We start from the raw sequence: 25653 nt of genomic DNA, 5'->3' as shown, positions 1-25653 counted from the left end.
ACTATCTCCGGCTGACCACATCAGCGAGAAGGTACGGAACATGTATACACTGCTTGCAAATATGAGAATAGCATTCACATACATAAATGAAGACATGCTAAGAAGGATAATAACATCATTCATTAGACCAACCCTGGAATATGCATCAGTAGTCTGGAGTCCTCATCTCAAAAAGCACATAGACAAGGTTGAAAAAGTTCAAAGGGCCGCTACAAGATGGATACCAAGCTTAAGGGACCTAAGCTACGAAGAAAGACTAAATAAACTGAATCTACCAACACTACAGGAGAGAAGGAAAAGAGGTGACATGATAATGCTATATAAATGCATATCAGGAAAGGAGAAAATAGACATAAATGATTACTTAACATATGGAGAAGCATCAGCAAGAGGACACTGCAATAAACTGCATAAGGAGAGGTGATAAAGACGTAAGGAAATTCAGTTTCCCAAACAGAGCAATTGATCAATGGAATGCACTACCGAATGAAATAGTGTGTGCCAAAACAATTCACAAATTTAAGGATATGTACGATAAATATGGTTTAAGACACGGGACAGTACGAGCTTGACTCATTCCTGTAAAGATACAATTAGGTAAGAATTAGGTAAGAACACACATATGTGTGTATGTGTGTTCTTACCTAATTCTTACCTAATTGTATCTTTACAGGAATGAGTCAAGCTCGTACTGTCCTGTGGATAAAATATTTGGAAGAGATGAATATTTTGGCTGAATGTCAGTTTGGATTCAGAAGTGGAAGGTCATCTGTTTCAAACTTGTTGAGCTTTTACTCAAGAGCGACTGATGTGGTACAGGAGAGAGATGGTTGGGTGGATTGTGTGTACTTAGACTTAGAGAAGGCCTTTGACAAGGTACCTCATAAGAGACTAATGTGGAAACTAGAATATATAGGAGGACTAAAGGGGAAACTTCTGGAATGGATGAGAGACTTTTTGAGAGACAGACAAATGAGGACAGTAATAAAGGAAAAGATGTCTGGATGGAGGGAAGTAACAAGTGGAGTCACTCAAGGCTCAGTGTTGGCGCCAGTAATGTTCCTGATTTACGTAAATGATATGGTAGATGGAGTGAACAGTTATGCGAGTCTGTTTGCTGATGATGTAAAGATCTTGAGGAAGACAGAGGTTGAGGAGGATTGTAAAATACTGCAGGAGGATTTGGATAGGATACACAATTGGAGCCGGACGTGGGAAATGAAATTTAATGTAAAGAAATGTAAAATATTGGAAATGGGTAAAAGTACCAGAAGACCATCACTGAATTATTTTTTGGGTAATGAATTAATCACAAAAAGGAGAGAAGAGAAAGATTTGGGAGTGCTGGTCCAAGATAGTTTGTCACCAGAAAAGCACATTAACAAGATAGTTGGAGAGACTTATAAGCTCTTGACTAACATAAGAGTAGCATTTCATTATATGGATGAGGAAATGATGAAAAAATTGATAGTGGCCATGATCCGCCCCAGGTTAGAATATGCAGCGGTAGTGTGGTGCCCACACAAAAAGAAAGATATAAACAAGATTGAGAGAATACAAAGAACAGCAACCAAGATGGTCCCCAGTCTGACAGACCTGTCATACAGAGAGGCTGGAAAAACTGGATTTGCCTTCGTTAGAGGAAAGGAGAAAGAGGGGAGACATGATTGCGGTGTTCAGGACCATGGTGGGAGTAGATAAAATTGACAAAGAAGATCTGTTTGTATGGGATAAGAGAGCAACAAGAGGACATGGAAAGAAATTGAAAAAGTCAAGCTGCTTGAAGGATATCAAGAAATATAGCTTTCCTTACAGAAGTATAGACTTATGGAATAGCCTGGACAAAGAGATCGTCCAGTCTAAAAACTTAAACGAGTTTAAAGTTAAATTCGACTTATTGAGAAACAGCGACGGGAACCCATGAGCATAACACATTTCGTGTGTATCACAATTAGGTATATTTGGTAAATACATAAGTATTTGGAACGACTTAGACGAAAACGCTGTGCAGGTGAAAAAGATTCATGTGTGTAAAGATAGATGAGATAAATGTGGAAATGGAGAGAGGACAACACAAGCATTGCTCAATTCCTGTATACTACAAATAGGTAAATACACACACACACACACACACACACACACGCAGCTATCAAATATATTAACTACTTGCAGGCACCTAGTGATCACCACTCATACTGTCATCATGTATTCATATATAATCAGAATGTATTGTACATGATGTGTGGTACAACAGAATCTCCATTAACCAGCAATTGTGGGAGTTTCAAACTGCTGGATAAATAATTATGCTGGTTATGTGAGAGGTGCGGAAATGCAGAAGTGACAGCGGAAAGAAATGTGAAAGTGTGAAGGATGTAAGTGGTTGACTATTAACCCATGGGGATGAAGTAAGGACCAGAAGGAAAGAATATTTTGAAAGCCTAATGAATGGGAATAGAGAGAGCAGGGCAGCTGTAAACATGACTGGTTTTGGAGGTGTGCAGACAAGGAATGCAGTGCCAAGAAATATGACTCACTTAGGTGAAGAATGCCGTGAAGCGGCTGAAAAATGGGAAAGCAGCTGGGGTTGATGAGATGTAGGGAGAGACGAATAAATGAAGCAGAGAGAGCAGAATGAAGTGCTTGGTGAAGATATGTAGGAGGGCATGGATGAGTGAAACTGTGCCAGCAAAATGGAAAAAGACTGTGGTTGTACCCCTGTACAAAAATAAAGGTGAGCAGAGTAAGTGCAAGAATAATCGTGGCATAAATTTACTGAGTGTTGTTGGGAAGGTACAGCCATACCACAGTTTAAAAATGCAATTGGTTAGGTAAAAACCCATCGCTAGGAGGGGTATCGTATTCCTGGGTAGATTTTACATGTAATGTATAGGGATGTGTTTTTGAGCCTTGGTTCCCCCCCCCCCCCAACAAAGTCCTACACCCACCCAAATGAGTCCAAAAGAATGTTTAAAGCCAATCTAAATGGCCTAATAGTTGTAAAAGAAGTTACTCTTAGCCTAAAACCAGTGCCCATCTAGCTTGCGAATGCGATCTCCAACTCGTATTCAAACTCGGTAGAGAAGAAGCAGCAGCACTGTATACAATCCCACTATCAGACAGTCCTGGGACAATTAAATAAACATCTGTTATGCATAATAATAATGTATGAATGACGCAGAATCGTCCAAGGTGCGAATTATTGTGACAGAGATTCGCTGAGGCTTTGACAGGGAATTCTCTTGATGGGGAATGCAATCGATGATGCAATTAGGACTGCTTTTTCAACAGCCCCTCTTTATGTCGTTTTTGTTACTGATCTGGTTGCTGAGCTCCTTTATTTTCTTCTCTATTATTTTGCAACATTAAAGTCAAGTCACCTAATTCGTGTATCTGTAAGCTGAGGATTTGTAATCCGCGGTACTTTGCCCAACCAGTCCCTATTTTTTTATTCCGGGTAAAAAACTTGAAAAACCCAGTTCCTAGGTTCCAAAGTGGCTCATTTCCAAGGAGATTTATAATATCCAGGCACCCACGATGTGCTGCACAACTTCCATGTCCACTTCACAACAATCTCACCCCCATACCTCAGCATTTCACCACACACTCCATCAATTCCTGGGGCCTTTCCCAACTTGATCTTCTTCATTGCTTCCACTACTTCTGCCTTACTGATCTCTTCCTCCCTCCTCTCATCTCTTCTTCTCCCAGCCATTCCCCAACCACTTATACTTGTACTACTCTCACTCTCTACATTCAATAAATTCTAAAAGTGCTCCTTCCATCTCCTCAGTTTCTCTCTCTTCTCCACCAACAATCTATCATTCCTATCTTTCACTCCCCTACTATTTCCCCTTTCACACTGCATTACTTTCTTTACCTCCTTCCAAAACAATTCCTTACTCCCCCTCCATTTCACACTCAGATTCCTCCCAAACTCTTCATCCACTTTCCTCTTACTCTCCTTCACCAGTCTCTTCACCTCCCTTCTCCTGCTCACATATACCTCCCTCTTCTCTCTCTCATCTTCTCCCCTGCCCCTACTCGTTAACCATTCACTATATGACTTCTTCTTTTGTTCTGCAGCTCGTTTCACCTCATCATTCCACTATGCTGTCCCTTGCACACCCTTGCATCTCCTCACTCCATTTATATTTACTGTGTGAAAACCAATATACTCTTGTTCTGCATATAAATTCGTACCAAACAAATAAATAAATACTGTTTACGAGTGGTGTGGAATAGTTACCCCTCCCATAGAACTCGTTTTCTCTGGAGCCTTCCTCATAGAAAACACAGTAAGGTAAGGGGTACTGTTACCTGTATCTGGTATTTTAAACCTCAGGCGAGTGATTTCTCTATGAATTTTCGATGTTTCTCACCAAAAGCGGAGGTTTGAGCCAAAAAAATTTTTTTCCAAAACCTGTCACAATTGGGGAGGGGTCAGTGGTGGAAAATCAGTCGAGATGGGGTGGGTTAAGGCTAGCCATGGGTGGTTTGACTGGTTTAAGAGGCGGGCAAATCTCCACCACGTGAAGATGTATGGTGAGGCAGCTAGTGCAGATGTGGTGGCAGTGGCTGCGTTTCCTGATGAGCTGAAACGCATCATTGTGGAGGGTGCCTATAGTGCAAAGCAGGTCTTGAATTTTGAGGAGACTGGGCTCTTTTGGAAGAAAATGTCCTCCAAGACATATCTTGCAACTGAGGAAAGGTCTACACCAGGATTCAGGCCCTCGAAGGACCGGCTGACACTGCTGATGGGGGGCAAACGCCGAGGGCAACCCCAAGTTGAAGCCGCTCCTAGTCATCCACTCGGAGTTCCCCTGGCCTCTGGTGGGGTATGTTAAGAACCTTGGGGTTATCTGGAAGTCGAACAAGAAGGCTTGGTTGACTTAAGATATCTGTTCTTCGTATTTTCACTCGTACGTCTCTCGTGTGCTGAAGAGGTATGCGTCTCATGAGAATCTGGCGAACGGATATCTCCTGGTGGTGGATAACGCGCCTAGCCACCCGCCTGCAATGAAGGAATGGGCCAGCAATATTGAGGTGGTGTTCCTACCCCCCAACACCCCATCTTTGTTGCAGCCAATGGACCAAGGGGTGATCGCTGCCTTTAAAGCCTACTACCTCCGCCGCACGATGAAGCAGTTGGTAAGGGCCTGCGACAGTGATGACAGGACAACAGACAGCAGTTCTGGAGAGGGTACAACATACGCCACGCCCTGGAAAATATAACTGCAGCATGGGACAAGGTGAACCAGGCTACGATGAACGGTGTGTGGCGGAAGCTGAGGCCAAAGTGTGTTCACTCCTTCACCGGCTTCCCCGAGGGCGTGCACTCTCCGCCTGTCCAGCGTGTGAGACAGGACATTGTCGAGTTGTCACACAAGGTGGGCTTTGGGGAAGTCGACGAGGATAACGTGGAGGAGGTTCTCAAGAGCCACAGGGAGGAGCTCAGCAACGAGGAGCTCCTCAATATGGAGATCCTGCAGGCGCACCAGGAGGCAGAGAAGGAGCAGCTTGTGCCTGAGGTCTGAACTCTCAACATCAAGATCCTGAAGGAAATGCTGACGAAACTGGACGAAATTATAAACCTCATGAAAACACACGACCCCCTCCCAGGACAAAGGAGGGACTCAGCTAATCAGCTTGAGGAGGGTATGAGAGTCTACAGGACGATGCTGGAGGAGAAGAAGAGAGCGGCCAGGCAGACAATGATCACAACCTTCTTTAAGCAGGCCTCCACCATGCCAGCAAGTCGCATAGGATCTCCCCAGCCCTTGATGAGCAGAGCATCTCCCCAGCCTTCAACCAGCAGGGCATCCCCCCAACCTTCAACTAGCAGAGAAACATCAAGGGACACCTCCCGCCAAGGACGTGCTTGGCCCGTTGTGCTGGACCTAACCTCCAGCCGATCGCCGTCTCCTGTGTCACCTGTGTCTCCACTAAGGCACTCTGCCACTCCATCGCTACCTTCCTCGTCCCACCCTCCATCTCCCACACCGCTTCGGCCACTGTCTCTGTCTCCCACACCATGACGAGAGCCACTGCAACTGGCTCCATCACTACCTCATCACTTATCACAGCGGTCTCCCTCGCCACCTCACCGGACATCGCAGCTGTCTCCCACACCACCTCCTCGATCATCGCATCGCACTTCATCACCATCCCAGAGCCATCGCATCACACCCCATCGCCTCCGCCTGAGCCAGGGCATCACATCCCATCGCCACTGCCTGAGCCAGCGCATCACACCCCATCGCCTCTGCCTGAGTCATCGCATCGCACTCCATCGCCATCCCCCTCTGACCCTCCCCTGGAGATAGGGTTTGAGGGCTTTGAGGAGGAGGATTGAGTGTTGGGGAGCACCACATGTCCCCTAGCCTTGGGGGAGGTGGCAAGGATGACGACCAGGACTGGACATGGACTTACAAGGAGTAAGTGATGAGAGGTGTTTGATATTCTCTAACCTATTCCTTATGATTTTCAGGCTTTATTTGTTGCTTTCAGTGAGTTATTTACAGGTGTCAGGCTTGGGTTAGCTTCCTTGACAGCTGTTAGGCCATTTAGATTGCCTGTAAACTTGTTTTTGGGCTCATCTGGGTGGGTTTTGGACTTGGTTTGGGGGGAAACCCAAGGCTGGTAAATGGTCCACATTGAAATACATGTTAAAAGTACCCCAATATACGATACCTCGCCTAACAATGGAGTTTTACCTAACCAATTAGATCGTTAAACTGGGGTATTCCTGTACTGTCAATATACTCTATTTTTATGATCATGGCATGTTGCAGTTTATACTTTGAGTCATCTTTTGAGTGAAATACAGGTATACCCTGGTTTAATGATACAACTGGTTCACTAAAAACCCATCGCTAGGCGGGGTATCATATATCGGGGTAGATTTAACATGTAAAGTATAGGGATGTGTTTATGAGCCTTAGGTTTCCCCCCCAGCCAAGTCCTAAACCTACCCAGAAGAGTCCAAAAACAAGTTTCTAGCTCACCTAAACCCCCAGATAGTTTTAAAACAAGCTAAACTAAGTCTAAATGCAGTTTATAACTCACCAAACCCAAGACTATAATCTGAAAATCGTCAAATAAGTCTGGAAAAAATCAAACTTAGTAAACTGTACCGTAAAATAACAATGTTCACCTCACCTATGACTAAAACACACTAATATAAGTCTAAAAACAGTTTATAAATCAACCTAAATACAAAACTTAAGTTTAAAATATCATCAAAATCAGTAAAAAAAAAAAAAAAAAATCTAGACCCATCATTGAACCAGGGTTTGGCCATCGTTAGGTGAGGCATGGACTATGAGATAATGCTGATTTCATATGTGCAATGTATCTAGGGGAGCATGTGGAGATTGTCAGGCATGAAAGGACTGACTTTACTGGTGAGTCTCTTGAGTGTGTGGAAGTTTTTTTATTTTGGAGATATGTTATGTGCTGGAGGTGGGGCTGGAGTTAGCTCTGTGGTCAGTGTGAGGAGTGGTGGGAAATAGTTCAGGGGGCTGTTGCCTCTCCTGACACCGAGAGTGCTCTCCCTCCATGCTAATGGATCCTTGTATGTGGTATGTTAGGAGTGTAATGCAGTATGGCAGTGAGACCTGGGGAGTAAAGGAAGAGGATATTTACAGGCTCAAATGTACAGAAATGACAGTTATTAAGTGCATGTGCAGTGCATCCCTGAGTGCGAGGCCTGGGGGCTAGGTTTATGATGGAAGAGTTTGAGAGGTAAGATGGGACTGGAGTGTACTGGTGATGTGATGAGGGGAGGTAAGTTGTGATGGTTTGGGCATGTGGAGAGGATGGGGGATGATACCTGGGTGCAGAAAGTGAGAAGTTTTAACATTTGGTATATGGCTGCGAGAGGTACACTGAAAAATTCCTCGGACAAGGTCATTGGGTGCAACCTCAGGGAAACGGGGCTGAATAGGGAAGCTGCCAGAGACTGAGCAGTGTGGATAGCTGCCATTAGGTGACCAGGGCCGATGTATGCACGCATTTTGGAGCTTTTAAAAACAAAACAAAAAGAAACAAAGGTCTACTCCACCTGCACCTGTCTCCCCATAGATGTTGTTAATAATTCTACAACAGGGCAGCTTAACCCGCGTCATCCTGGCGACGTGAATTAACGCGGCAACATTGCAAGGTCCCTAATTTGCACAATTTTCAATTTTCGCGAGTGATTTTTGGCACGTATACACGGGACACCTTCCTCTATTCCTCTATAAGATGCCAAGCAGGAACAATGCCTTACACCCCATAACCTCTCCCCCCCACCCTGCACGCCATTGTCTCGGCAATTCACCTGTTACCAGTGACCTGGCCAATAAAGACATTCAGGGCCAGAGTGATTCCCCAATCGATGACAATGTGGAGGACAAAGTTTACATACCATTAGAGGAAGAAACAGTCAGAAATGATGATCAAGTAATGTGGGAAAAAAAAGGTCATGAATGGTGATGAGTTAGTGAGTGAAACAATGCTTATAATGCCTATATTACTGTTTGAAAACCAATATACTCTTGTACTACATATAAATTCGTACCAAGTAAATAAATAAATACTGTTTATGAGTGGATAAAATAGTTACCCTCCCACAGAATTCATTTTCTTTGGTGCCAGCCTGTTAGAAAACCCAGTCAGGTAAGGAAGTACTCGCACCTAAATCCGGTATTTTAAACCTCAGGTGAGCGATTTCCTTATGAATTTTCGATGTTTCTCACCAAAAGCGGATGTTTGAGCCAAAAAAAAAAAAAAAAAAAAAAAAAAAAAAAAAAGGTCCAAAAATGTTGGGATGGGGCGGGTTAAAAGAAATCTTGATACGATCTTCCACTAAAAATGAGTGCAACTGGATATGCATTCCCATGTAAATATGAAGTATCCTCTTGGTTTGGACTAACTTTTCCTTGTAACTCCGTGACTCTCTCTCTCTCAATCAATCAAGTGGGATGAAATTTATGCATAAACATGGGCCTGCTGCAATATTATCTGAAGATTAAGGGCAATGATAATGATGCAAGGGGAATCACCGCATCCTGATCCCATGTATAAATACAGTGGAGCCCCAGGTTTGGCAACATCTTTGTTCGCAGCTTCATGGTTGGCGGTGGCCTGCAAATATTTCCAAACACCAGGTTTTGCATGAAAACCCCTCTGTTCGCGGCAAGAAAAACGTAAAACCTGCTCGAGGATTAGTAGTTCTATGGGTTTGTGCAGGAGCAGCAGACAGAGATGCAGCACAGGATGGACGTGTTGCATGGAAAGGCAGAGGCAGAGAAGGGTGGAGGTGCAAGAGGTGGCAGGGCGCACCTCACCACCTGCCTCAAAAATTACACCCCCATCCCTTCCATTAAGCACTTCACTCCAGCCTTCCAAGTGAGTTTCCTTTCCTATTATGTACAGGTGGCCCTCCACATTCATGGATTCAACTTTTGCAGATATCGCAGATTCGCGGACTGCCCCCTGTGAAGTCAAGATTCTGTTCGTGGCCGCAAAGTGTAGCAGTGTGGATGCTCACAGGTCATTTTGCGCCAAACCAGGTCCGCACCAAACTGCTGCACTCCCTCGCAGTGGTTTGGTTGTAATAAGTTGGGGTAAACATGTAGCTGATGACTTCTCCACATTCACGTGGATGTGTGCGAGATGCACTCAGTCACAGAAGTCTCTGGAATTCACCAGGTACATATTTATCTTAACTTAGTACAGCCATACCCAATCAAAACTTATTTGTTATTAACACTTTTATGCAGTTGGTCTGTTACTATTTGTGATATTTTATGCTGCTTTCAGGTCCCATTATTAGGTACTGTATGTGCACACTTGCCCACAGGGGGTGATGTGCGGCTGTAGAGGCATTTATGGCTACTAAACATTCATGGAAATCTCACATTCATGGGGGTCTGTATCCCCTAACCCCCGCAGATGCCTGCACTTTGTATTAATACTAGTTACCTTTCAGTTGTGATCAGTAAATTTTATACTGCATAAATGGGTTTTAGGAGAAGCTGGCACAGGACCTGGAACCAATTGGCCTATTTCCCATAGGATCAATGACCCAACTTTAGCAGTTTCATAGTTTGCAGTACTTTTTACAGAACCAATTTGACACAAAACTTGGGGCTTTATTGTATAAATATAATGTTTCTTTGTGCAAAAGTGAAAAATACACAAAAAATTAACTCCATAACATATATTCACTCTACATATCAATAAAAATAATGCCCAGTAAAAGTTGAAATCCATCTGATCCTCAAATCACATGCTTGGATATACAGTATCAATAACTGATAACGCACAAATGAATTAAAATGGCTACGGCACTTTCTCCTTGCATCAGTCTGATTAGGTCTACTGATACTGTAACATGGGAATATACTGGTATACACCACCAGTTGAGCATAGGTAAATACCTGGAATTTTACCCTGTCATTTTTCATTTTTATAAGTACAGGTGTCATGGATAGATGGATGGATGTCTACATTGTCAGATCAGATATGATTACCTGTACCGTAAGTATGGCAGTTTGGGGACTGTTTTAGGCAGTGCTGGGCAGGTGCACAAACACCTGCGCAAAGCGCAATTGCACACCGTTGCGCTCTGGTGAATATTGTTTGCGCATTGCACACTGCACAAGACCATGCGCAATATTGCGCTTTCGCACGTGAAAAGGTAGGTGCGCGTGCACAAATTTACTTGCGCTTGTGCACCTCTCCTGTGGATTGCACACTGCACAATCCAAGGGACATGTGGTCCTGGGGGCTTCGCGTATGTCTGGACAAGGGGTGGGGGAGACTCGAGTGGTCACAAGGTTAAGCTGGGGGGAGGCGGGAGGGACGGAAGGTAGTAGCAGTTCTTTAAATGCTTCAACAGAGATAAAAAAAATTTAATATTTTTAGAATTATTATTATTATTAAATAATAATATATCAAAAATACATTATTTATTAACAGTAGCATATGGTATGCAATTCCTTACAAGAATCATTAAAACATATTATTTAAATCAAATATCCACAGACTAATAATTTATTAGGCTGTGGATACAGGTAACTCGCACGGAACACGTGGGTCTCGTTCCTACCGTGCCGTGTTAGGTGCGAAATCGCGTATATTTAAACTACTCCGTATTTTGCTCCCTAGACCCCCCAGATGTGTTGTTTTGCTGTTATCTGTCACTGGTAATCACTAGAAAGCACTTTAAGTGGTTAGAAGGTTTATTTAATGTTATAACTCACAATTACAGTACTCCAGAGCAAAACTTCAACACACAAATACTGTACGTAAACACAAGGAAACATTCCGACGCTGATCATAGGTAATCATATAAATCAGGTTAACTGGTACCAGTGCTTTAACTTACAAGTACATACCAGAACAGTACATATTTAACTTAGAAGTGCAGTACTGTGATATCGAATTATTTCAGTACATAATCTGTTAGGAATGGCTGAAAAAAAAAAAAAATGTTATGAATACATTTTCACCTTTTTGATATATATTTATGGTAGTTTCGAGTTATTTTTTAAGTTATCGTTGTGCCCATGCTTGGAAAAGGGAGCGAAAGAGTTTAATTTTCAGTCCTAAATGAGAAAACTGCACGTCCTCCAAGGCTAGACTCTGCCACGGGAGAATAAAGTGGAGGGTCAGTCCGATTAGCAATAAGGAAGTTGTGTCACAACTTCCAGCTCCCACACCACGAGAATGGCTAAAAATAGAATCGTAATGCAGTTTCAGAATTAACAATAGGTCTAATTATTACGAATACAGATACAAAGCAGAAATAAATACGTTTACAGACGGGGAAAACGTACTTCTTCCGTCATAACATGTTCATCTTTCTCTATCATTTTACGTTCATCTTTATCATTTTACCTTGTTATTTTCGCAATATATATTGCTGTCTCATAAACAGGGTGGTTGTTTGTGTTTTGCAAGGGAGGAAGAAGATTGTATTTTCTGTCTGGGTTGAGATAATGGGTGTACCTATGTGTGGTTAGGCATGCCCACGAGCGAAAAAATCGTATATCCACTCATCATGACAGCAGGTGGTGAACTGACAGATGATACATGAGAGGGTGAAGTCAAGGTCAGTCTCATGTCCCAGATTTTCGTTCACTGCCCGAAAGTTTATTAACAGTTTTCTACAAGTTGCATTGCATCAAATGATCCAAACCATTACAGCAAACCTGAACAAATAGGTAAAGATACCAAGACAAAAATGTATTTTTCTTTTATTATAAGTCTTTAACGAACAAACAAAAAAGGCAATATTCCGACGCCGATCATGGGTAATCATATAAATCAGGTTAACTGGTTACAAGGCTTTATTTAATGCTTTAATTGCTTACAAGTACATACCAGAACAGTAAATATTTAACTTACAAATACAGTACTGTAGAAAAGCAGTACAGTAAGAGTTGAACGAACAAACAAAAATGGCAATATTCCGACGCCGATCATGGGTAATCATATAATTCAGGTTAACTGGTTACAAGGCTTTATTTAATGATTTAACTTTATTTAAGTGCTTACAAGTACAGTACATACGAGAACAGTAAATATTTAACTTACAAATACTGTACAGTATTGTGGAAAAAACGAAAAATAAAAAAGGCAATATTCTGACGCCTATCAGGTAAACTGGTTATAAGACTTTATTTCTTGCTTTAACGTTATTTAATAGTACTTTAAGTTGCACATAAACTTACCAGAACAGTACAGTACTGTAAATATTTAACTTACAAATACTGTGCTACTGTACTCGGGAATGTCTCACTCACTGAATAATTTCCCGCCTAGATCGTCACGTAATCAAAACAAACCACGCGCTGCGGTGATGTTCGAGGATTTGATCTTTCAAAGGCCTCTCCTGCGTTAATTTGTAGTTTTCATAATGGTTTTTTAATCTTACGTTGTCTTATATGTATCCCAGCCCTTCGTTTTCGTTCGTTTTCGTTTTTAAAGGCTCCAACATGCTTGCATGTGTCGGCCTTGGTCACCTAATGGCGGCTCTCCATGCTGCACGATCCATTGCAGCCTCCCTGTTCAGTCCCCTAACCCTAAGGTCACACTTAATGACCTCGTCCCATGTCTTTCTCGGTCTACCCCTCATAACCCCACCCCCAATATTAACACTTCTCACCTTCCTCACCCAACTATCATCCCCCATCCTCTCCACATGTCCAAACCACCTCAATCTACCTCTCCTCATCACAACACCAATACACTCCAGTCCCATCCTACCTCTCAACTCTTCCATTGTAAACCCAGCCCCTTCAGGCCTTGGACACAGGGACGCACTGCACATCCACCTAATCATTGTCATTTCTGTACGTCTGAGCCGGCGAATGTCTTCCTCCTTCACTGCCCAGGTCTCACTGCCATACAGCATTACACTCCTAACACACGCTGCATACAAAGACCCCTTAGCACGTAGGGAGAGCCCCCTCAATGTCAGGAGAGGCAAGAGCTCCCTGAACTTCTTCCAACCACTTCTCACCCTAGCCACAGAGCTAGCTCCAGCCCCACCTCCAGCACACAACATGTCTCCTAAATAACAAAACTCTTCCACACACTCAAGAGATTCACCAGCAAGTTCAATTCTTTCACGTCTGACGATCTCCACCTGCTCACCCCGGCACGCCGTACACATAAAATCAGCATTATCTTGCAGTCTACCTCTGATACCACTACATCTCTTATGCACCCATTTATCACACACACCGCACAAGATGGAATTACTTCCCACGCCCTTGTGGCGAACTGCACATGGCCACTCTCCCTCGTCTTTGACAGTACTGCCACCAACCCTAGATATGATCACTTTTGTTTTATCTGCATTTACCCTTAAACCCTTTTGCCCCATACCATCTCTCCACTTCCTAAACCTTTCCTCTGCCTCCCTTTCATTCTCTGCAATCAACACCAAATCATCAGCATACAACAACTCCCATGGGAGTCCGTTTCTAAAGTCACGTGAAAGGGCTTCAAGTACCATAAACAACATGGGACTCAAGACTGACCCCTGATGCACACCAACATTCACGGAAAACTCATCACTCAAATCTCCATTCACTCTCACCTGGGTGTGAGCACCCACATACATGGCCATAACCACCCTAACCAGCCACTCCTCCAAGCCAAGCTTTCTCATTGCCCACTTCACCACCTCTCTAGGGACTCTGTCAAAGGCCTTTTCCAAATCAACAAAAACAAAATAAAGATCCCTTCTCCTACCAATATATTTTTCCTGAAGCTGTCGAACAATGAATATGGCATCAGTGGTCCCCCTACCTGGCATAAACCCAAACTGCATCTCATCAATATTCACTCTTTCTCTAATCATACCTTCTAAAACTCTCTCCATTACCTTCATTATCTGATCTAAAAGCTTTATACCTCTATAATTCCCTCTTTCCAGGGCATCACCCTTCCCTTTATACACATTTACAATTACACTCTTCAGCCAATCATCTGGGACAACACACTCATAAATAATCCTATTTATCAGGTCAGTGACTAAACTCACCCCTATATCGCCTGAGGCCTTCAACATTTCGGCAGTCAACCCAGACACACCTGCTGCCTTCCCCACCCTCATCCTGCCTATTGCCTCACTCACAGTAGCAGTATCAATCAAAGGCCAAGGGCCAGACACTGGATCTGCTGGCTCCAAACCTTCCCTGTCCCAGTCAAACTCCTCATTCAACAACCGGTTATAATGCTCTCTCCATGCATCTTTAATATCCTCACTGTTCACCACTACCCTTCCTTCATCATTCTTCACGCACTGCTCACCTATGATATCCTGATTATCCCTCTTCACCTGACCTGCCACCCTAAATATATTTTTCCTTTCCCCATGATTTAGGTTATCAAGTAATTGTCTCTGTGACTCAGACTTTGCCCTGTATACCTCTCTCCTAACCCTACGCTTGGCAGCCAAATATTCCTCTTTGCTACCACCCTTCTTCCATTCCCGGAAAAGCCTTCTTTTCTCCTTAATTGCAGCTTCTACACCCTCATCCCACCACCAAGTTACTTTATGTCTCGGTGGTCCTCTTGTCCAGCCGCATGTTACATCAGTAACTCTCAAGAAATCGTTCTTGAGGGCTCTGTACTGTTCATTAACGCCTCTGTCTACAGCTCCCTGTTCGGCCACCACTCTCCTCAACTCGCTATAGAAGGCATCCCTTACTACTTGGTTTTTCAGCTTCCATATTTTCCTCCTAGGTACATAAGTCCTCTTTTTCATCATTTGTTCTTTAAGCACCATATCACAAATCAATAGTTTGTGCTGCTGCACACACTCCTCACTTCCTATAACTTTAACATCCCTCACTAACCTCCTATCGGCCCTCCTAACCAGAAAATAATCTATCTGACTGCTATTTCCCCCAGACTCATACGTAATTAACCTACTGTCTCTTTTCCTAAAATATGTGTTGCACACAATCATGTCCGTTGCCTCCCCAAACTCGAGTATCCTTTCCCCTTCTGCATTCCTTAGACCATATGCACATCCCCCATGCACTCCTTCATAACCTTGGGCTGCTTCACCTACATGACCATTTAAGTCCCCTCCCAAAATCACTATCTCATCATCCCGCATACCACCCACTACACGTATTAAATCATCCCAAAATCTATCTTTCTCTGATTCATCCAATCCTGCCTGTGGAGCATATGCCGATATAATCACAGCTACCTTTCTTCCCAACAGAATTTTCACAACCAATATCCTATCGCTTACTCTCAAAACATTCATAACATATTCCACCCATTTCTCTGCAACCATCACACCAACACCTCCATATCCGTCTGTCCTCCCCTGCCAAAACAACTTATAGCAACAGTCCTTCCCAACAATCTTTCTGGCTGATCCACCCCTGTACCGGACTTCCTGCAAACACGCCACGTCCACCCACCTCCTACTGAATGCCTCAACGACTTCCCCTGCTCTTCCCCTCAAACTTCCCACATTCCATGAACCCACCCTCATCCCCATGGGTGATTTACTGTCCTCAGGCTTGCTTTGAAACCTTTTTTGTTTTGTCATCTTCAGTATTAATAAATGAGGACAGACACAGCACAGGTCCCACTCACCGCACAATCCCAGGTCCAGGCAATGGATCTGGGACCCCTAGCCCACCAGCTTACCAGTGGCTGTGGTAGTGGCCTCGGGGCACCCTGCCAGGACAGCTGCAGGGACACCCTCCAAGCGCGACTTGGCACTGCAACTATCCCGCCATTATACACCCACTGATAGGGCAGCCTCCTGGGACGCTACTCCCAGGTTCGGGCCCCTCTCTATTGGGCGGAAGCGGCAGCCTGGGAACCGCAATGCCCTGTACCCTCTAGCACAGGCCCGAGCCCCATCTCACCCTGGACCCATGATCTATGCCGGCGGAACCCCCGCCACGCCTCCCCCCAGAAGTCCGCCACTAGGTAGCGGGGGCAAAGTTTTCTGGCCGCATGCCCTTGCTGGCGCCAACCCCTGTAACGTAGTGGGATACGTTGTGTGAAATGTAAAGTGCATGTGGTGTAGTGCATAGATAGTTAGAGGAAATGTTTGGGAGAGTATGCTGGTCTACTCTCCATGTTACTGTCACACTGAAAAGGTCAGCAAAGGGGGATGGTTAGATAGCTAGTGAAACAGGAGCTCCAGCTCTCCCTATCACCAGCATTCCCATTCCCCTCGGGAGTACTACCCTGTTCGGCCCGTGCTACGGCCTCCTCCTACCATGTATAATTGCGTGTATAATTGTAATTGCGTGTATAATTGCGAGCGCGTTCCGTGAGATCGTGTTCCGTGCGAGTTACCTGTACTTGATTTAAATAATATGTTTTAATGAATTTTGTAAGGAAGTACAGATGCTATTGTATATCTATACTGAATTATTAAATAAAACGCCTTGCGAAAATGAAGGTAAAAGTAAAACTGGCAACATCAGAGCCTTTGTTTCCCTGTCCCTCTGCTTCCCAGCCCGCTCACTCCTCTGTTTGAACTTCCACAAGTGAAAAAGTTACTACATGAAAGTACTGTGATACCAACTCTAATGTATGGAAGTGAAGCTTTGACCTTGTTGGAAGGACAGAAGTCAAGAGTGAGAGCTGTGGAAATAAATGAGCTATTTGAGAGGAGCATGTGGTGTTACGTGGAGAGACAGACTGACAAATGAGGAAGTGAAGGATCGTTGTGGTGTGGATGTGGATGTGATGGGAAGCATTAGGAGAAACGCACTGAGGTCATGGAGAGGATGGAGAATGAGAGACTAACGAGGAGAGTGTACGTGAGTGAGGTGGAGGGGAGGAGAGGGAGGGGGAGGCCAAAGATGAGATGGAGGGATGGAGTGGAGAAGTATATGAGAGAAGGGGGTGTGAGCTGCGAGCAAGGCAGTGAAATGGCAGAGGACAGGGTGACATTGAGGTGATTTGTTGCTTGTTTGTGGCCAGTGGCCACCCCTTACGGGATTGAGGCATCTGGCAATAGATAGATAGACAGAATAATAATAAATAAAAGTAAGTATACTATTTTATTTAAATATCTCAATATTTTACAGTACTTCCCACAAATATATGCAAATGGTTTGTGCTTGCACTTTGCGACATTGCACAAGCTAAATATTTGTCAGATTCCGCACTTGCGTTTGTGCAAGGTAGTGAACTGTGGATTGTGCATTGTGCTTGTGCAAGGTCCTGCTTCATTTGCGCTGCTCACCACTGGTTTTAGGAGCAGTATAAAGCAGGAACTGAAAAACCATCAGATGTAAACAAACAAATGCTTTGTGTTGTTGAGGTGTTTCTAAGGTCTTCTGAGTAAATACTCAAGTGCATAATATTTTTCATGAAATGTCAAAACTATTAACCCCTTAACCGCGGGGCGTCACTTTCGTGACGCTTGGGAGCAAGGGATCATACCGCGGGGCATCACTTTTGTGATTCTGTGTTATTTTGAATTCACCCGGGCTTCCAAGTGGGGGCTTGTATCATCTATCAGTACTGCCAATGTCCAACACTAGTCAGCACTCCTAATCTTATCTGTACTCCCATCCATTGTTGACAATTTAGCCATTTCTCCCCGTTCTTGACTCCCCTCCCTACCCCCCCTCCATTACCCTATCCTCTCGCCTGCCCGGCCATGCTACGCTAAGTAAATCTTCCCTGGAATTTTTCACTGATTTCATCCATTGAAATAAGCCCTATGTCGTATTCTTATACCAAATAATATATACAAGAAAGAAATCAGGTAAGTGAGAGTGCCATACACCTGGAATTGGCTAATTATCACCTGACAACACCTCACGTGCACTCGTTCGCTAATTTTCGCTGTTTTTTTCCCCTTGAAATATGCCGTATAATCTATTTTCGTAATAAATATACATGTAAGGAGGGAAGGGAGAAGCCTAAGTGATATTTACATTCACCTGGAACTACCTAATTTATAATGTATTGTCTAGATTTCCTGCCAATCATATCAGTGCTACACAAAGCTGTTTCAAGATTTAACATTGGTAGCTCTGATTATATATCTCCTAAGTAGGCCTCTAATCTATTTTCGTAATAAATATACATGTAAGGAGGGAAGGGAGAAGCCTAAGTGATATTTACATTCACCTGGAACTACCAAATTTATAATGTATTGTCTAGATTTCCTGCCAATCATATCAGTGCTAGACTTAGCTGTTTCAAGAAGTAATATTGGTAACTCTGAATAACCCCTAAACAGGCCTCCAGGCTAGCCCTGCGTTATCAGTTTACTCTCATCTTCCGAAGTGAGGGGACGTATGTTTCTTCTTGCTGACTTCAAGGCCTTTTTTCACCCCCATGCAAATGGCTCTGTGACCTTTACCCCCTACTAAACCTCGTGTGGAAAGAGGTAAAGGACTGACAATTGATAAAAGAGTGACTACGATCTTTCTATTGAGTAAAACAGTGCAAGTGGAATTGTAAATAATGTGTAAATAATGTGTAAACAGCAAGTGAAAGTAATGAATGTAAATATACATGAACAATGGAAAATAGTTTTATAAGTTATTTCAAGTGACAGTGCACAACACAGTGTAAATAAAATAGAAATGTAAATAACGTAAATAAAATAGAGAACGTAAATAGAAATGTAAATGAGTAGTATTATAAGAATACGAGTATATACCCTAGGAGTAATGAAAGTGAAAGTTTCACTCTAGCATGTCTGAATGCTATGAGTTATGAGAGTGAAGATGAAAGTGACATTCACTCTCATTGCCAGTATACAGGACGAGAAAGTGAATGCTACGTATTTTACTGAAAGAAATTGAATCCCTACAGTGACAATAAACTAATACTACTGAAGGAAACTTATGGATAAAGACTGTAGATATATATAAGTGTTATATAGTAATAGAAATTTAAAGTGTGAGGGGTTTTATGAATAATAAATGACAGAGTAACAAAAGCGAACTAGTGCCAGTGCGACGATCAGACGCGCTCGTAATTTCCATTGCTTTCACAGTGTTTTTTTTTTGAGTATGGATCCCAAACTACTTGAAAATTGTAGAATAGTGTTTATAGTGTTTGTATCTGGCTGTGGTAATCATATTACGGGTTGTCAGGAAGTGTAAAGTGGAGACTTCGTTACCCTACTTCAGAGGTCTCCACAAGTCCTACGGTAACCGACGAAGGCTCAACAATCATTCCAGGAGAAAGCTGAAGGTATGTGCCATAAGCATATGTAATTTTATTATTCTAGGACTAATAACTGATTTTTGGCAAATATTTTTTGAGAGTCTGTCGGAGCCCAAATAACCCCGCGGCACACGCAAGTCATTGGTAAACAAGCCCGCGGTGTAGGGGTTAATTATATAGCATCATTTTTTACTGTAAAAATACCTGTGCTTGCCAAGAAGTCAGATAACTGCCTGTACAGGAGTCTATTTTGAATTGAGCCAAGGTAACCTCTACCTCAGTTCATCACCTATGCCCTCCACGATGCATGGGAACATTGTTTATTTATTTTATTTTTTGGGGGGTGGGTGGGAGGGACTAAAGGTACACAAGAGTAAGCCTCCATGACCACTTGACATAAGTCAAAAGAAACCATCTTATAATCATTTCATTAAAAAAAAAAAAAAAAAAAAAAAAAAAAAAAAAATACTAACCTGACTTGACAAAACCCCTTCAGATAACTGGGGCAGCATGTAACTGATTTATCAGAAATTACGATAACCCAGTGTTTTATGCACACTATGGGAAGTGCAGGATCTCCTAATGCTGCAACTGGTTTACTAAGTTATGAGGAGAGGGACTTAAATACCTGTAATGTTGAACTTTGCAGTCGCCTCCTCTTTGATGGAACCTCCAGAGCTTTCTCTTCTTCTAGAATATTGATGTTTTCTTTCTCCTCCTCACTCACATATCCTGAAAATATATTAATTAAATGCTTTCATTAGTTAAAAATAGCACTATCAATGTAAACAAGCAGGGTACAGTATTTGGATGCCATTGTCATATACTGTATTGATTTGCTTCTTTTTTCTTTTTGAGGAAAGAAGCACGTAGAGAATAATTAAAAAAGAAAAAAATCTCTGTCCTCTCACATCAGCTCATCCATTAAGAGTGGAAGTGAATGAAGGAACAGTTTCTTGGTTGTTTGTTCTTAGAAAACTCTCTCCCTGTCTCTCTCATCTACTACGGGTGGAAGTAGATGAAGGAAGTGTTTCTTGGTTGCTCTGTTCTCAGACAACTCTCTCTCTCTCTTAATTCCTTAAACTTTAGGACATACTGTACTTTACATTTTGTACTTACAAATGCCAGATTATTATAGGTTGCTTAATATGAACTCCCTATGCTTAGAAGGGTAGTGACATAAACCTCATGGTTAGGTTTCTTAATATGAACTTCCTGTGCTTAGAAGGTTAGTGACATTAATATTATGGTACGTAAATGACTGCTACTGCTGAGTTGAGATATGTTTGAGGGAATCTCACAGCTATGCCTATGAACTAAAAAGGAAACAACATTTGACAAATGACAGAAACATCTTGTTAGCGGATGCTATTTGATTCACCATTTATTTAGAGAGCTCCTGATTTTGGGCTGGCAATGTATGTGTCTCCTGGTCTTCCAGGTCTAAATTCTACCCTGCATGTGGCAGACATTTCAGATGGTGCATTGGTACAGTAAGTCCTTTTACATGTTCCTACATGTTTATACTTTGCTGAGGTTCCCTCTGTGACACACACAAAAAACTCTGATTCAAACCACAACCACTCCACCTAAACATACTTCCACATGCATTTTTCATCTTTTACTCTGAAAGCCTTCTATAACTATCCCCATGCATCAAGCACCAAGTGGGGTAGGGGTGGGGGTAGGGGGGTATTTTTCCACTGACAAAAAGAAGTGTTCCTCTGACCCAGAGATCTGTTGCCCTTCAGCATTGTCACGAATCAAACTCACAACATTTTCCTTTTGTGAGAAACCACGAACTTTAGTGGAAAACTCACTGTGTATCGTTCTGTTAACCGTTTCTCTCTCCATTTCGATGGTATACTTTTTTCAAAACATTCGTCACTGTTCAAAAGTGACCGTTCTAATGCACGTCATTAAGTGCTCTACTGAGCGATATTATTGTTTCTATATTGTTCGCCCCTGCTTGCGTCAACCGTTGGCCACGCCTTCTTCCGGCTGGCCTGGGCATCCTACCCCACACATCGTATTTGAATCAGTCCTTTATATGTCGCGACGGAGTATGGTTTTGTGCTCCAGTAGTGAGAGTGAGACAGGTCTTCTAGCGCCCAGACTCCACTAGACTACAGTTCTCCAAGCTCCCACCCTTCCTTGGTGATACGCTAAATTGACCAGTATTTCCTTTTCGTATTTTCCTAGGTTTAAGAGGTTAGCTTCTGAGTGAGCGAGTAAGTGCGATCTCTTTACTTTGAATTCATTTTGAAATGTAACGTTAAATTTATTTCTTTGTAATCGATAAATTTAACAGTTCTTTTTCTTTGAGCTTAATGTAATGTAAACTCGTGTTTCATTTCTCCATAATTAAGCTTATTTCCCTTATAGCTCCTAGCTTGCATAAACGCTTTGCCATTCATAACTGGTACTTAGGCCAGTCTTGTTGTATTAAGCTTAAAATCTGTTGTGCCTTCTAGGAGTTAACGCATCAGCAAGAACCTGATATCATTAACAGTATTAGTTATTTATTGTCAGGGGTGAAGTCACTTTCTCCAGAGGCTAACAGTACTAATAAACAGCAATTGTGAGTAATTAGTCTCTGCTGTGTACTGTTGAGAAAGTTTATAAATTCTCGTTCTGAGAGAATCGGCGAAGCAAGTCGGCATAAAGTAATCATTGCTTGATTTAGCAAGACAATTCATTGTCCCTGCTGTTCAGTATTATTGAGAATTATCCTTTAATACTGCATGTAAATTAAAAACCCCGTGACAAGCATCTCAGAGGTAAGACTTGAATGTGTGCAGCAGAACTGCCTGTTCATGTCAGGCATGTATGAATGTCTGCAGCTACAACAAATATATACCCTTTAACCATCCCTCTCTCTCAAGTATACATATGAATACATTTACATATACATAACAGTATTTCACACTCACTGTCAACCTGCACAACCTGCATTTGTGTCACTTTCAAATCTTACTCTTCCCAGTATCCATCCTCAAAGCACACTTCATTTTCATTTTCATTTTTGAAGGCTCCAACATGCTTGCATGCATTGGTCTTGGTCACCTGATGGTGGCTCTCCATGTTGCTCAATCTCTGGCATCCTCCCTGTTCAGTCCCTTAACCCTGAGGTCACACTTAATGACCTTGTCCCAGGCCATTTTTGGTCTACCCCTCGCAACGCCATCCATAATATTATCGCTTCTCACTTTCTGCACCCAGTTATCATCCTCCATCCTCTCCACATGCCCAAACCACCTCAATCTACCTCTCCTCATCACAACACCAGTACACTCCAGTCCCATCCTACCTCTCAGCTCTTCCATCGTAAACCTAGCCCCCTCAGGCCTTGCACACAGGGATGCACTGCACATCCACCTAATCAATGTCATTTCTGTATGTCTGAGCATGCGAATATCCTCTTCCTTTACTGCCCAGGTCTCACTACCATACAGCATTACATTCCTAACGCATGTTGCATACAAAGATCCCTTAGCAAGTACAATGAAAAATTATTATTTTATATTTATTTACAAATCACTGCAACATCTTGTTCATTTCTCACTGCAATGATCTGTAAAACTATAATGGTCTAGTGGTTAGAATGCCCAAGCTGGGGTGACAACCTTGCCACACACACATAAGGTTTCAATCCCTGGGTCAACTGAAGTTTTTCAATTATTGTAGGTTGGTCAACTACCCTTAAATGCACTGATGTACAGCAGCCTAGCCTCGACACCATGTACCTCAAGTGGCATAATATGGGAGTAGCTAATACCACTATTATTACTATCACTTTGTTTCCTGCAACATTAAGTTTATTCCTTTTCCCATCTTCTGCATTTTCATTTCCGAAAATAACATTCAAAAAGCTACATTTTATACAGTTGGCATGGATGTAAAAAGTTGCTGCATGACAGTATTGTGATCTCCACTCCAATGTAAGACAGTCAAGTTTGTATCTTGCTGGAAGGACACAAGTTGAGAGTGGCAGCAGAGGAAATGAGTTAGGTATGAGAGGAACATTTGACAGGCAGTCAAATACAGAACTGAAGGAGCATTGTGGTGCTGATCTGGATGTGCTAGAAAAGTATCAGAAGTACTGAGATATGGCCACACGGCAAGGATGGAGCATGAGAGACTGACTAGGAGTATATGATATGGGTGGAATGGAGGGAACACTGAGAATTAGAGAGAGGGAAAACGTAAAAAGGTACATGATAAAGCATGGCATTAGTTGGAGGGCAGTCTGATGACAGAGGACATGGTGACACTGAGGTGATTAGTTTGTGGCCAACCTTTATGGGATTTAGACATCTGGCTAGACACAAAGATGATAAGCAGACTCTTGCATTAGTCACATTCCAATTTCATTTTCCCACCTAAAAATGTGGCAAGCTGGTTAAAAAAAAAAAAAAAAAAGGGGGGGGGGGGTTGGGGAAGAAGAGGAGGAATTACCAACAGCATGCTTCATGAAATATGCTAAAAATACATTAACTCACCATTCAAGGCCTTTGCATAACCCACAAAGAGTGGCCGCAGACAAAACGCCACCAAGTCGCTCTGTCACTCCCCCCTCCCTCATATACCTCTCAACTCCATCCCTCCACCTCATCCTCGGTCTTCTCCTCCCTCTCCCTCCCTCCACCTCACCTACATACACCCTCTTAGTCGGTCTTTCATTCTCCATTCTCTCCATATGTCCAAACCACCTCAGTGTATTTCTCCTAATCTTCTAAACCACATCCACATCCACCCCACAGCGTTCCTTCACTTCTTCATTCGTCAACCTGTCCCTCCACGTCACTGCACATGCTCCTCTCAAGTATCTCATTTTCACTGCTCTCACTCTTGACTTGTTCCCCTCTTGTAAGGTCCACGCCTCGCTTCCATACGTCAGGGTAGGGATCACAATACTATCATGCAGTGACTTCTTAACTACCATACTCACCTCCCTATTTTTCATCACTGCCCTCAGTGTACCAACAACCTTCCTTCCCTGCTGTACCCTTTCACGCACTTCATCCCCCAAAGTTCCATCCTTACTCATCACACTACCCAAGTACTTGAATGCACTCACATTCTCCATATCCTCACCATCCAACCTCACTGCACACTCTGTGACTTCATTCCTCTCAAACACCATAACTTTACTTTTGTTTACATTAACTTTCAGATTCCTCCTCCAACACACTGTCCCAAATTCATTCACCAAACCTTGCAACTCCCATTCATCTTCACTCAACAATACTGTATCATCAGCAAACAGCAACACCAGAATCTTCCAAATTTCACCCTCATTCATTAGAGCCACTCCCACATCCACTGCCCTACCTTGCACCTCCTTCACAACCACATCCATGTATATATTAAACAGCCCTAGAAACATCACACATCCCTGTTTTAGTCCCACATTTAGATCAAAGAACTCACTCAGCTCACCATCCACTCACACTGTAGCCCTGACTCCTCCATACATACTCTTCACAGCATTCAACAATTTCCCCTCCGCTCCATATACAGTACATCCCCACAGTACGTGAGTTCCGAGTACGCGATCCCCCTTGTACGTGAGGAACTTTTTTTTTTTTTTTTTTTTTTTTTTTTTAATGCGAACTGAACTCCTTGTAAACGAGACGGGCAGCGAATAGTGGCCCAAGTCAGGGGTTACCCCGAGTACATGACATTGCCCCCCAAAGAAGCGATAATGGTTGCCTACGCTCCGCCCACCTTGAGCAGGAGATAGCAGCAGAAAAGGCAGCAACACCAGTAATGGAGAGTGAAGATTTGTCCATGATGGAGATTAGCAGGGTACTGTGTGCCCTTGATAAATTCAAGGAAGAATTCAAGGACATCGAACGCTCTCAGTTGTGAGTGGAGGAGGTGATGTCTTCACTGGACAAAACCTTCCGCTACTACACCGACAAGTACAACCAGGAAGTAAACAGACGGAAGCAAACACTCATCACC

The 25653-nt window shown here is 42.9% G+C and overlaps 1 protein-coding gene across 1 annotated transcript in view; it reads right to left on the bottom strand.

The window, feature by feature from the left end:
- LOC145394183 (uncharacterized) overlaps positions 1–25653 on the bottom strand; it is a 272780-nt gene that overhangs the window by 79738 nt on the left and 167389 nt on the right. The window contains exon 11 of the mRNA XM_080268165.1: positions 20312–20415. Coding sequence (XP_080124291.1) covers positions 20312–20415 — 104 coding nt within the window. The remainder of the gene's footprint in view (positions 1–20311; positions 20416–25653) is intronic.

This window comes from Coenobita brevimanus, chromosome 26 (assembly GCF_032717465.1).
Source record: "Coenobita brevimanus isolate Jiangsu-jjx chromosome 26, ASM3271746v2, whole genome shotgun sequence".
NCBI lineage: Eukaryota > Metazoa > Arthropoda > Malacostraca > Decapoda > Coenobitidae > Coenobita > Coenobita brevimanus.
The sequence above is the reverse complement of the archived record's forward strand: the minus strand, read 5'-3'. Positions and strand labels throughout refer to the sequence as shown.